Below are 14,701 nucleotides of genomic sequence, written 5' to 3'. Positions count from 1 at the left end.
GAATGCCATGTTGTTCATCGCAAGACCACGGCATACCACCCGCAGACTAACGGGCTCACGGAAAGATTTAACCGCACCCTTGGCGATATGCTCGCCATGTATGTGACATCCGATCATACTAACTGGGATCGCATTCTTCCATTCATCACGTTCGCATATAACACCGCGGCACAGTCTACCACTGGATTTTCACCTTTCTTTCTTCTTTATGGACGCGAACCATCCCACACCATCGATACTCTCCTTCCCTACCGTCCTGACGCATCCGAATGCCCATCTGTGTCCGAAGCTGCCCGAAATGCGGAAGAGTGCCGTGAACTCGCACGCACCTTTACGTCACAAGAACAACAGCGCCAGAAAGAAAACAACGCCGACTCTTCACAAAGCCCCAGCTATTCCCCGGGATCACTTGTATGGCTGGCTGTTCCTTACCAAACCCCCGGCATTTCCTCAAAACTCGTTCCAAAGTACGAGGGCCCATACCGCGTTTTGGAGCAAACCTCGCCGGTGAATTTTCTCATCGAGCCACTTTCCCCATCTGACGACATGCGCCGGCGTGGACGTGACATCGTCCACGTCGCCCGCCTTAAGCCATATCATAGCCCTCTGCCTCCAGACTCTTAGGTCGCCAGGATGGCTCTTTTTCGGCGGGGGCAAATTGTGAAGAAGAAAGAGCATCGTTGGCAAGCAACATCGCCACCGCTTGGGTACTGGGTGCTGGGCTTCGCTCGCTCGGCTCGTGCTGATCATCGCCGCCATCTGCTTGACCGTTGCTCTTGCACGATCGTGTTTCTTCGTAGGACCACCGTTCCAACAGTCGCCAATAAACCCTTTTTCAATATATATATATATATATATATAAGGGAAAGAAGTGTGTACCTAAGAGCTCGTTTTGCCGTGTTTTGACACAATATTAATGAGATATAACAGACAATAATACCAAGGAATGTATAGGGGAAGTTATTAGAACAAATGGAATGTAAATAAGAAGAAAGAAAAGAGGGTGAAAAAATAACCAGCCGTGAGCTGGAATATATATATATATATATATATATATATATATATATATATATATATATATATATATATATATATATATATATATATATATATATATATATATATATATATATATATATATATATATATATATATATTGCGAGAGACGCGAAGCGTCCCTCTGTCTATATTTCTGTCTGTCCGTCCGTCTGTCTGCTTCTATCACACTCGAGCGCACATTGGATGGACGGACGAACGCTACACCCACTCATCGTCATTGAATCCGTGGATATGAGGTGATTTTTTTTTTAAAAGAGCAGCCATCTAGCCTTCCTTTTTCCGCACCATACATTGACTTAATAAAAAAAAGGGGGGGGGGGAGCGCTGCACCAAATTGTCATTCCTCAAAAGGAACCCTGTTCACGCTTGCGAATTCAAGCGTCCGGCTTTGCGAGCGTATACGCGCACCAATGTCAAAATATCGTATTTGGCAATCCAGGCGCCGAACCCAGGAGTGGGGGTTCTGTGTGAGACGGATTCCGTTACGAATGCACCATGCGTTCACGGCCGCATAACGAGGCGCCCTGGAACCCTAACCACGCTGCTCCCAAAACTGCTCGCCCTGTTGTGGGCGTGCACGTAGTATTTCGACAAATTACGGGGCGAAGCACGGGGTCCCGACCTGGCGAAGCATAAAGAACTTCTGCAACTACATTTTATTTTTTTTCGCCAAAACGTGCATGCTGTGCCGGTCAACCTGCCTCCTCTGGGTGAAATCATACGACAAACCGATGTTCACGTGGTCGTCTGGGTCCAACTATTCCTAACAAGAAAAAAAGAGGGAAATAGAAAACTGAGTTTAAATATTTCTGTATGATGTTCGAATCTAACGAACCATTAAGGGGTTCTTCCCATTCCCTTGTAAACTGTATCTTTGAGTTGCATATCACGAAGACTCGCCTGCACCAGGCAGCAAAAATTTACGCGACGCGGGCTCCACTTCAACTGGAAATTTCGGCTCTGTTATTGCATGGTACTCCCAGTCTAGCTAGCAATTAGGGCTGTTGCCAAGACGTCTTTTTACCGGTGGGTGCGGGGAGCGGAGAAAGGGGTCAAGAAGACAGGTAAATTATGCTAAGTTCATAACTGACGATTGCTGTGCAATAAATTTAGTTGGAAGTTCGGTGACGCCCGTCCTGTTGTTCCCTGTCAATGTGTCCTCGTTTAATTTAAGACAAAAGTATCGTCAGTTATGAACCAGTAAGTAGCTGAAACCAGAATTATCTTTGTGCACAGTGTTTTGACTCAGTTTGCTGGAGGGTAGCTGGGGAGGGCAGGGTAGGGCAGGGGGCTCGGGAAAATACGATGGTAGCCCGCGCAATCAAACCACACCCCCCCCCCCCCACGCCACTGGTGAACATTTAATTGTTCTCTGACAAAGCGGTAGTACAGCTAGCTCGAAAGTATCGCACCCCTCTGAATTTTTCTGCAGAGTGTACGGTGGTCTCAAACGCGTTTTTGAATGAATAGACCTCACAGAAAAAAACTTCATAACAGTGCGTACGAAAAGCAGAGTGTACGCTAATGTCCTTCGACTTTCGGTGATCAAGCCTTGTGTGTGAGCGCGCATGATAAAGAGCACTTAAATTGTTGTTGACGTTTTATTTTCCCTTTTTCTAGTTCTGAATTTCTGATTCCGGCCGCCGAAAATATGGGTTTCCTCTTCGGCTATGTGACATAGAATGTCGGCACAGTGCTAAATCTATAGCAGTGGGTCATTTACATAGGCCATGCTATATTCTAGACTACTCGCTGCAATCGCACCTATACTCTCATATCATACCATGATGATTATGATGATGATTGTAGTAGTAGTAGTAGTAGTAGTAGTAGTAGTAGTAGTAGTAGTAGTAGTAGTAGTAGTAGTAGTAGTAGTAGTAGTAGTAGTAGTAGTAGCAGCAGCAGCAGACCTTCAGATCATGTGGGCCCGCCACAGTGAGCCCCAGGTTTCCTAATCCTTTTAGCGATATGAAGTTACGTAATGCAAATAGTTCTTGGATATATTTTTGTTAAGTATAATATTTTACGACTTCGTTCATTTTAAACCAAGCTTGATAATTGCCAGCCCTGTCATAGCCTGTAGTGAGCTCTCTACTGTGAACATGATCACACAACATCAGGTGGATGTACAGAAATTTCGGCCCCTAGAGTGTCAACGCTTAAAAAATGTGAACGGCTGAGACTATTTAACGTGCAGGTACTGTGCACTGGGTCCCGAAAAAGATCGTGAGTGGGATGTGGACAATAACATTCCTATGTTCGGCTACCTGTGTTATAGAAGCGGCGAATGATTCGAGGCACTCTGAAGTCTTCTAAGGTTGAAGTGCCGTTCAGATCACGACAGCGTCACTGTCACTCAGATCCTCTGCCTCACCGAAAACGCGCGTCACGTAGCTCGACTACACACATTGGCATCGCAACACAAAGCGAGAGCACGCCATGACATTCACCACCGACCTGTGACTTATCGCCGTAATTATTTAATGTGGTCAACTGTAGACTCTCATGCGGAAGCACGGGTTATGCCTAAATGTTTCGGCCACTTATGATGGCCATTTTGTCATCGTCGGCAGGATCACAAAGGTCACCTATGCAATATATATCTCGCCTCACAGCTAGAGGCCGACGAGCTGCCAAGACCCAAGTGGTTCATGTTGCCCGCCTGAATTCATTCATGCCTAGACAACTGGACTGACTCGTCCAGCGGCCTTCGTCAGCGCGGAGAGAAATATTGCGCACATGGACGAAGACAACGAAGACTACTGTGAACACGATTGCCGCTCCGAGTTAGAAAGCAAGAGGAGGATCAGGAAGATCTATAAGTAGTCAAAATTAATTTACAAAAAATCAATATTTATGACTTATAACACAACACCAGGACCCAATCGAGTTACTAACGTACGAAACCTTAGGGATGACTAACTCGATGAACTAGTCCGCTATTTTAGTGAGCACATTTGGGAGCCTGGGGTTGTTCCACCAGAATGGAAAGAGGCCTCAATCTTACCAATTCCAAAGCATGGTAAAACACCCACCTTACAGAATCTCCGTCAGAATTTCGCTCACATCCTGCCTCGGCAAGCTCTTCGAGAAAGTCATTCACACGCGCCTATCACACTATCTTGAGGAACGGTGTTTTTTCTCTACCCACATGTACGATTTCCGCCACAGCCTCTCAACACAAGACGTTTTCCTCCGGCTTCGGGATGAAGTATTATGCGACATTCTCTCGGGCACGGTACACATCTTGGTTGCTCTCGGCCTAAAAAGTGCGTTCTATACCATGGGCCACAACCTCATCTTGTAGGAGCTCAGCTCCTTCAACTGTGAGGAAAAAATACACCGCTATATTCAGTGTTTCCTCACCGATCAGGCTGCAACAATGGGCTTAGGAGACATTAGTTCACCGGCTTTTCAAATGCTCAATAGAGGAACGCCTCAAGGGGCCGTATTATCTCCTTTACTCTTCAATATTCGGATGGCCAACCTTGCCCGACCACTCGGGGCTGTACCAGACTTGGAATACGCCCTGTATGCCGATGATATAACCCTTTGGGCGACCCGAGGGTATCTCCGCCACAAGGAAACTACTCTCCAAGAAGCAGCTCAGACAGTGCATCTCTTTGCGGAGATCTGTGGTATGAGTTGCTCCCCGGAAAAGTCAGAATTCGTTCGGGTGCATGGTAGGGGTTACAGAAGTAAACCACCGTTTGGACTGAACGTAGGTGACCATTCCATACGAGAGGTAGCACGTACGCGTACATTTGGTCTCTGGGCACAGGAAAATAGGCACGTAGACCACACCCTCAGAACTCTTCGCACTTCTGTTAAACGAATTGCGCGCATGGTACACAGAGTGACGTATCACTATAAAGGCTTTGAAGAGGTGGACACGCTTCGTATAATTCGAGCCTTCGTAATTAACAGAATAACATACGGTCTCTCTTACCAAGAGCTCAGTAAGACTGGAATTGAACAAGCGGATACCAAAGCGAACATCCACAGATTGACTTCTAACCTTGGGGATCTACAACACCTTCGAGAAGCTTAGGACCGCGGTCCTGATCTCGCAGCGAGAAAGACTTAGCCTCTCACCCACGGTTAGGGAAATATTACGTGGCCCATCCTGATTGATATGTGGGGTTTAACGTCCCAAAACCACTATATGATTATGAGAGACGCCGTAGTGGAGGGCTCCGGAAATTTAGACCACCTGGGGTTCTTTAACGTGCACCCAAATCTGAGCACACGGGCCTACAGCATTTCCGCCTCCATCGGAAATGCAGCCGCCACAGCCGGGATTCGAACCCGCGCCCTGCGGGTCAGCAGCCGAGTACCTTAGCCACTAGGCCACCATGGCGGGGCACGTGGCCCATGCTGCGCGGCCCTAATACAGTGACGAGGAACTGATGCCCCTTTCTGCCCGTATCCATGCCCAAATCCATATCGCTCCTATACCGAAAAACATGAATCCGTTGTACCACCGAGCGCGTCGCAACGCCAGAGCCCATCAGCTCACCAAACAGCTCGGAATGGACCCAAACGCGCTCTATACGGATGCAGCTCGCTGTGGTATCCGTAGCGTTTCATTGACCGCTGTTGGTTCGGTACGCAGCCCGGGTTTATCCACCTGTGCTTCAGTTAAGACGAACTCAGCGGACACAGCGGGAGCCCTCACGGTAGCACTCGCGATCAAAAGCAAAGACGTTATGGGACAACAATCTTATATCCTCACGGACTCTCAAATAGCCTGCCGATAATTCCCTAACGGCCGTGTACCTGCGTGCGTCGCCCGCCACTTAGGCGCAACACTAGACCAGGAACACTACATCACATGGTGCCCCGGACATATAGCGGAAACGAGTAACGATAGAGAAGACAGTGCAGCTCGAGCTATTACTCACCGAGCAAGCGTCCCTCCTCCAGACACCCGTTCGCTACTCCAGGCTCCCCGCACCACTCGAGATAGAACACCAGCATCGACAACGACGGCTATACTGACCGCCCCATTCTCGGCTGAATGTAAGGGCCGTTCCAAGCGCTTCCCGCACAGCCGCAACGCACGTTCCGCGACTCCCACCGCACGCAAGCGAGGGACAACTAAGCCAATAGGCGACGCTCTTTCACCCTCCCCAGTGGCTGTGCGGGAAGCGCGTGGAACGGCCCTAAAAGAAGCGCATGATTGGCGCCGCCTGCAGACAAATACGTATCCGCACCTACGTTCAAAACATGCGATGCACCCAACCGCATACACGGGTTCTTGCCCTTGGTGTAAGGGACAGCCGACACTTGCTAAAATTACATGGAAATGTAAGTTAAGGCCAGGTAAAATTAATACGCCTAAGATTTCGGCGAAAAAGTTCACGATGGAGCAGTGGGAAACCTTGCTCGCCAGCGAGAAAAAAGAGGCTCAAGTGGCGCTCCCGGACCAGGCGCAGCGGGCTGCTGAGGCCAGTGGAGCCCTGGACTAAGGACCCTACCCACCTGTTTCTAACCATTGTTTCTTTTTTTTTCTCTGTAATAAACGTTTTTCCATCCATACAATCGCCTCACCAAGAATGTTTTTGATTTAATTATTTCTCCTCTACAGTTCTCCTATTCTCCCCTTTCCCTCCTGGAGCGCGTTGCTCGGCGACGCGAGACGTCATAAAAGGCAAAGGCCGTTCTCAATGGTGATAGTTTTCTGTAAACGCCCCACAGCGCTTTGGCGAGCTTAAACAGCTCCGTGTTAAATCTGATATACGATTGAGAGCACCAAGTATTTGCTATGTGGTGGAACAGTTTTATGCAGCTGTACTTATGTCCACGGATTACGTCGTAAATAGAGTTTTGTTGGAAAAAACGCTTCACAATTAAGAGCATTATTTACCCTGCGAACGTGGCCCAAGCAGCCATTAGAAAAAAGCGGTGAGGCATGTTTAAAAGAAGACATGGGCGACTTGTAGTACAATTTGTACTATGCTGCGAAGAGCAGTATTTCATCCCGGAGTCATACGATATCACCACAACACGTGCGTTTTGAGTAATGGTTAACGATTAGAAGCACTACAGGTACTAAGCTATGTGTTTAGAGATAGTGTTTAACAATCTGGAGTACTTCGTCAGCCCGGACTCAATGGTTTTAGAAAGTCTGAGAAGATCTGTGCTCTCCCATAGTAGAGTAGGAAGTACTCTAAATTGTTAATCATTTTTTTAAACACAGAGTACTTCGTGCACAACTATGGTAGAGCAGTGAGCCGTCCCTAAAACTATGAGGAGAAGAGCTCATTAACAAAAGCACGGACCATAATTCAGCTATGTGTGCTTAGAACAAGTGGTTAACGATTTATAATACTTGCTATAACATGATATTAATTTGTTACTTTATGATTCTACTAGGGGAGCGCATAGAGCCGTCCCAAGACCTCACATGTGAGCGTAATGACATCGCCGAGGCAAAGTGGAATCAAATCACAAAACTGTGTGCAACTCTAGCACGTCATCTTTCAAAACCTGTGTAGTTGTTCCGACTAGAGACCGCGGTTTCATATGTATGTCTTCACAAGCCATTTGCAACCAAGATACGGTATACGATTGTGCATCTGTAACCTAAGAAGTAGCATGCGCTACTTACTTGAACATTTATAGTAACTAAAAGCACGGCACGCAAAATCTGTACAAGCAGGTAAGGATATCTGAGCGCTCGCTATAGGGTACAGAGTACAGTTGCCAGTAGACGCATGGTCATTGAATGATTGGCGGAGTCGGGGTGGCCAATGGACTCGACGCTGGAGCCATAGAGTTTCCTACAATACTTACTAGAGGGAACTCTGGCGCTAGTGTCTATGGGAGCTGCAACGCACGGCGCTTCAGCGAGCATGGGAATGATGGATAGTACACACATTTGTGTAATATTCGTACTTCTGGCCTGCTTTTGGCTCCGTGTGTGTTCGTGTGGCTTGGAGCTGTTTTCTTACGAAACAAGTATTAGGAAATGTTCAGCGGTTATGCTTCACCATTTTATTTTTTTAGACTTACTTTCCAAATTGGCCCACGATGTTTAAAAGGGTTCAATCTTTCTTTCAAAACAAAACCGAAACACAGCAATAAACGAAGCCGCAAGTACGATTCGCCACCTGCAAGTACGAAGACTAGGCAAATGTGTGTACTACCCATCATTCCCTTAGTCGCTGAACGATCGCAGCGCCAGAGTGCTCTCTAGTTAATTTTGAGAAACTCTATGGCTGGAGCACTCCACTCTGGCGGAGGGCAACAGATGGGAATCTACGAATTGATTGATTGATTGATTGATATGTGGGGTTTAACGTCCCAAAACCACCATTTGATTATGAGAGACGCCGTAATGGAGGGCTCCGGAAATTTCGACCACCTGGGGTTCTTTAACGTGCACCCAAATCTGAGCACACGGGCCTACAACATTTCCGCCTCCATCGGAACTGCAGCCGCCGCAGCCGGGATTCGAACCCGCGACCTGCGGGTCAGCAAACGAGTACCTTAGCCACTAGACCACCGCGGCGGGGCAAGGGAATCTACGAATGGAACACCCACGCTCCCTCTGGTGCAAATAGCAGGGTCAAGCGGAACTTGATGCGCCTGTCTTTATTGCACGAGCGGGTACGCTGGGCACAGCGACGCCACGCTAGCAAAACACGAGCTCCGACGCGAGGCACCCGCGTCGGTGACTTGGGAAGCGATGACTTGGGAAGCGACCATTTTATACTTAATAACGGTGAGGGCAGGGCCACGGAAGGCAAAAGGAAGACAACTTAAACTTGTCGACTGGCTCAAGTTCCAGAACATCAGAGAGCAGCCCGACGAAATGATACAGAGTATTCAGGAATGGACCGAAAAGTTGAAACGAGACGTGGAGGCAGCTACGCAAACGGTCCCACCAGAGGCGCAGCTATAGTGTGTAGACAATAAGCTTCTCCACATGTGGTAAACTAAGGAAGATTTACAACGGAGGTGGAAAAAACAAAAACACAACCGGACAGTTCGTAGAAGACAGCTAAATTGAACAGGGATATAAAGCAATACGCCCAGAAGCTGTGCAGACAACAGTGGGAGAAAAAATGCAATGGCATGGACAACCAGATAGGAATGGCGAAAACGTGGAACATCCTGAGACATTTGTTAAACCCGGATGGGAACAAGTAAACAGAAAGGCACAATATTAATGGGTTAATACAAACGTATCAACGTACAGAGCAGAGTTTCCTGAATGAAATCAAGAGAACATAGATCTCTCTAGTGCTTCCCGTTACACACACTGACTGCACAGAACTGGCAAATGATGATTTAGACAACGAGATCGGTGAGGCAGAAGTGAGGGTCACCTTGCGAAGATTTAATACTAGATCAGCACGTGGACTAGATGGCATAACTAACAAAACGCTACGCAATTTAGATGACGAGTCCATAACTACATTAACTGAATTCATTACCAATCATGGAAGGCAGGACAGATTCCGCAACAATAGAAGATTGCGAAAATCGTTTTAATACCCAAGCCAGGCAAGCGACTACAGATTGCGGACTTGAGACCCATATCTCTCACATCTTTCGTGGGGAAACTCATGGAGCACGTAATTCTGCAGAGAAAAACTACCTATCTCGAGAACCGGGATTCGCTCCCACCCACAATGATAGGGTTCAGGAGGAACCTCTCAACGCAAGACGCAATGCTGCAGTTAAAACATCTGATTATAGTCAATCCGGGAACAGCGACAAAGGTTATTCTAGGGTTAAACCTCAAGAAGGCCTTTGATAATGTAACACATGCAACGGTGCTGAAAAGGGTAAATGATCTAGGTCTGGGACAACGGACGTTGTTACGCCTGGGAGTCCACACCGAACGTCAATGCCTCTGCAAAGGCAATCTGTGTCAAGGCCAGCGATCGAGCCTGCCTAATGCGATCAACTCAACGACGTCATCAAGCGGCGGCGCCGGTCTGTCCCGCAACGCACAGCGAGCTCCCTCAGCCCACGAGCCCGATGAAGCAATTGGCGCCTTCCAGTCTGGCGAGTCTTACGCAATGCGTGGCAACATCCCTCGTCCTTGGGTGCAACCACGCGCAGCGGCGGGTCCCCTTTGGAGGATTCTGACATCACGGCCAGTGGCGCTTCTGGTTGGACGTTGGTGACGAAAAAAGTCCTCCCGGTGCCTATAAAAAAGTCAAGCGGCGCGTCGCCAGCAGTTGACCTTCAGCATCAGAGAGAAGCCGACGTATGCGTGCGATAGAAGACATCTCGGCTCTTCGAGTCCCTAAGCTGTCGGCCCCGGTGCCGAATATGTAACGCCTCTATTTCTATGCTGTACCTAAACCTTGCCTTAACTCACTGCCGTCTCGTCCGCTCGTCTACCAGCTCTGCGCAGAAGCAGTCGCGAGCTGAGTAGCACACGCTTCCAAACGGCTGGTGACCTTGGCGGCGGAGTTCGGAGCAGTGGCGCCTTCGGGACCGTGTTGGCGTCGCGCCTTCGTAACAACGTACAATTACGTGTGTAATTTCCTGACGGGTAGGAAGGCAAAGATTACGATAGAGAACCTAGTTTCGGAGGAAATTGAGATGGGCAGTGCAGGCTCGGTATTGTCGCCTATGTTATTCAATCTGGCCCTAACTGGACTGCCCACCAAACTCCAAGCAATCGAAGGACTGAATCATACAATATATGCAGACGACATCACCCTATGGGTGAGAAGTGGGTGTGATGGGCAAATAGAGGAAAGGCTTCAAACAGCAGAAGAAACGGTCGAGCGGTATCTGGAAGGTACTGGGCTAGCCTGCTCTGCGGAAAAATCGGACCTGTTGTTGTACAGACCTACTCGTAGAGGTCGCAAACCAGGCAACTGCCTGCAAGATCTCGCTCATAGAGAAGAAATACAGCTAAGAACAGCCGATGCAAAAACGATACCCATAGTCGACAGGATCAGGGTACTGGGTCTGCTCTTCGAAGTCAAGGGCAACAACGGAAAAACCCTCAGACGTCTGGATGCAACTGTACCCCAAATAATGAGACTCATAAAAAAGGATAGCAACTAAGCACAGTGGCATGAGGGAGCAAAACACGATAAGGTTGATACATGCATTCGTGATCAGCAGAATAGTATACGTAGCGCCGTACTTGAAATGGCAAGTCGCGGAAAAGATCTAGTTAGACTGCCTCGTTCGAAAAATGTTCAAACTAGCCATAGGGCTACCGATTAGCACAATCACCAACAAATTGCTACAGCTAGGCCTGCACTATACCATAGGTGAGCTCATTGAGGCGCAGCGTACGGAGCAATATGAACGTCTGTCTAAGACACGAGCAGGAAGATATATCTTGGAACGACTACGCATAACGTATCACACACAACATGGCGTCAAGGTGGACATCCCAAGAGAGACCAGGGAAACAATGATGATACCACCTTTGCCAAACAACATGCACGCCGATACAATAAAGCCAGATGAGAGACGAGAGAAAAGCAAATACAAAAACGTTCGGTAATGATAAAACGCAGTTTTCATAGACGCTGCTCGATACAAGCGCCGACGGGAGTTTACGGCAGCCGTAATCGATAGCAACAAACGCTGTACGACTTAAAAAAAATTGTCTACTAAGGGAGCGAAAGAGACTGACATCGCACATAACTCGGTTACGACTCAAGAAAACCTTATATGCTCCGCCCTCAGAATGCCACCGCACTTGTCCTTCACATGTGACAGACAGCCGCGCAAGCTAGTTTCCGCTCGAGTCGTAACTACTTTTCTTCGGCTAATGTATATACTACGCACAATATTACAGGTTCGTCGTTATTAACTAAAACATGATGGTTGGGTGAACAGCTATGTCAAACTCCGTGACGTAATTTACGAGGGCGTTCAAGTTTCCGGTGTTTCCGATCTGAAACCAGCGACCCGAAGAGTGTGTTTGTATGGGAAGGTCGACTATATAGCTGAAACACGCGAGTGCTTGACGTCACGTAAATGAGCAATCGCTATTGGACGAAGCAGCTATGCGACCTCTCTGCGCGAGGGACTGCGATGGCCGTTGCCGTGGCTGTCTAATTTGTTTTCTTTTATGTTGCAACCGACTGTAGTAACCAGCGACGAGGTAACGCGCAAGCAAGCACACACCGACCTGACGGCCAAGATGTCCTCGACGCCGTCGAAGTCCTCAAGCGCGACGGCCGCACCGCCGCCGGTTCTGCTCCTGGTGGAAGATCCCAAGTCGTTGATCAGGTTCCGTCGGGTCGTTCCCGTCGTCGGCCTCGTGGGGTCCGAGCTCCGCGACCAGCTCGACGAGGACGTCTTCCTTTTCCCGCTGTCTTCGAGCGACCTCCGGCCGGACTCGGTGTGGCCGCAGGAGCAGCTCAGCTCCTCAGCTCTGCGCACGACACGCAGAAAGAAAGAGAAGGAAGGGAGGAGGGAAGTGATAAGGAACGGTGCGTTACTGAAGGGAACGCGCGAGTAATGCACCAGGAGGAAAAGTCGCGGCAGTGGGTTGTTCTCGATTTTTTTGTTTGTTTTACCTCTTCGCGCAATAAACCGATTTGCGTGGCGTGCTGCGCGCATCAAGGAGACAACACCGGTAGCAATGACAATTTATTTTTTTTTCGCGTCTATTGCGCTTCGTCTCGTGCGCCTACAGGAAGGAGCGAGCGTGGCGCACTGACCTCCTCTCCACGCCCCGCCTTCGAGCAGCAGAGACGTTTCAGATGCGTGAGGTGACGTAACGAACGTGATGACCGCGCTACCGTAAAAGTGAAAGCGTTCCCCGAATGGCCAGTGCGTGCATGGCGCGAACGATGCTCCTGTTTTGCCTCACACATTTCTTTTGTTGCAGGAGGAGGAATAAACTTTATTATAAGAAACGTGCACGTTTAGGTGGCCGGGCCTAGGCCTCCCATGAGGGGACGTCAAGGGCTTGTAGATCCTAAACTTCTGGCTGACACCTCTCCTGGGGATATGCCAACAATCTGGTAGAATAAAAAAAATTATACTAGAGAAAAGATTAATTTTTTCGTTTTGTCTCAAAATGTTTTAAAATTATTCTTGGCGAGAAAAAGTTGATTCGAAAATAATTCTTAACAAAGTAGAAATAAATTATTTATATAGAAGAAAACCTTGTCTAACCTACATTGGTTAACTAAGAACCTTGGGAACTGATTTTATTGTGTAAATCTCTTTGACTGTTCAATGAAATCTTGCACGGCATCGCATACTTTCCCAATGCTGTGCCCACGGGTGAGTGAATCTGGATAGTTAGTTTGAAGTTGTTGAATCTAATAGAATGATGCGTAACAGTGTTTCTAGAAATATCTTTATTTTGTCTGGCAGTCCCGTTACTCCTGCTTCTTTCTTTGTTTGTTTTTCATTGTTTTCATGTCTGAAGTCCATATTGGAAAACGAACTTTATCCCTTCAATTCTCAGTTTGTATTGGTATTAAAACGATTGAGGTTGTAGCACTCATGGTAGGCCTATAGCAGGTAAATTCTTCTGACATCATACACTCTAAAAAAAAGAAAAAAAAAAGAAGAGCGCCTCTCGTGAGTCCACATTTGCTACTTATATGGCTGTCTTTTTAAGAAACCTATTAACTCTCTTTTGGAAAATTGTGCCTATTTAGGTTACGAAGTATTCATCAAAGAGCCAAATTTATTAAGATACACGGCGCCATATCCAGTGTTTGCGTCAGCTGACGCCCCTTAGGCTGTGAAATACTGCAAACATGTTGGAGTCATATTTTGCCAAGATCTCAAGTTCTATTTATTTATTTTATTTTATTATTTATTTATTTATTTATTCATTTATTTATTTATTTATTATCCATTCGTTTGTTCACTGATTCATTCTTATTTGATCTATCAAATTCTAAAACATATGGTCATGTTTATTGTTTTTCATGAATACTTATTTTTGAAATGACTAGCAATGTATTGTCAGCATACTTGTTCCACACACCACCGTTCATCCTTTACCAACAGCATTGACGTGTGTAGTACTGTTTCGCCCTGTTTATGCTTTCGCGTTGCCCTACAATAACTGCTTCTCGGCGTAATGCTCCGGTCCAGCACATATACATATGCCGAAATATGCTAGAACAATTACGGTCACAAAATATTTAAAAAAACACACATTCGCAGCTTCCGAGCTTGCTCGCTTTCTAAAACAGATTATCTTCATCATACTTTCGTCTTGAGCAATCAAGTCGGCGGTTCCGTGGCATGAAATACTTTCGCAATCATTTATCCCGTATGACCACGCTCAAACTTCTCGTTGTGGCAGGCAGTATCCGATTAGATTAGATGCGCGAAATAAAAGCTGTTAGCATTCCTGCTCGTTGCTAAGCACGTCCATCAACAACGCCGATTGATCAGTGTCGCACAACGACTCGGATATCAATATTGCAAAAATATGCAGATATGGTACCGCGTAAATGCGAACCATGCCCGCGAATTCGCTCGCACGCCGGCCATGGAGTTTTTAATCCCCGTACTAATATAGCGTTCTGTTTTTGTCTATTGTTCACTATTATTATAATAAGATAGCTGGCTCTATCCTAGCCTACCTTCCAACGTTTTCAAATGTGTAATATGTATGAAAAGTTTTTTAACACATGCTCGTGATTGATCCTCCATCGCATACGGTTAGAAG

The 14,701-nt window shown here is 47.2% G+C and overlaps 1 protein-coding gene across 3 annotated transcripts in view; it reads right to left on the bottom strand.

Annotated features, from left to right (window-relative positions):
- LOC142767461 (uncharacterized) overlaps positions 1-14,701 on the bottom strand; it is a 203,417-nt gene that overhangs the window by 154,170 nt on the left and 34,546 nt on the right. For 2 of the 3 annotated variants that reach the window (XM_075869178.1, XM_075869177.1), the window contains exon 3: positions 12,185-12,430. In XM_075869178.1, coding sequence (XP_075725293.1) covers positions 12,185-12,430 — 246 coding nt within the window. Of the gene's footprint in view, positions 1-10,403; positions 12,431-14,701 lie in introns of those variants that run through there. The other variant, XM_075869176.1, reaches the window with a different exon arrangement.

The sequence above is a fragment of the Rhipicephalus microplus genome, chromosome 7 (genome assembly GCF_043290135.1).
Source record: "Rhipicephalus microplus isolate Deutch F79 chromosome 7, USDA_Rmic, whole genome shotgun sequence".
Classification (NCBI taxonomy): Eukaryota; Metazoa; Arthropoda; class Arachnida; order Ixodida; family Ixodidae; genus Rhipicephalus; species Rhipicephalus microplus.
This window is presented reverse-complemented; position numbering and strand designations above follow the sequence as displayed.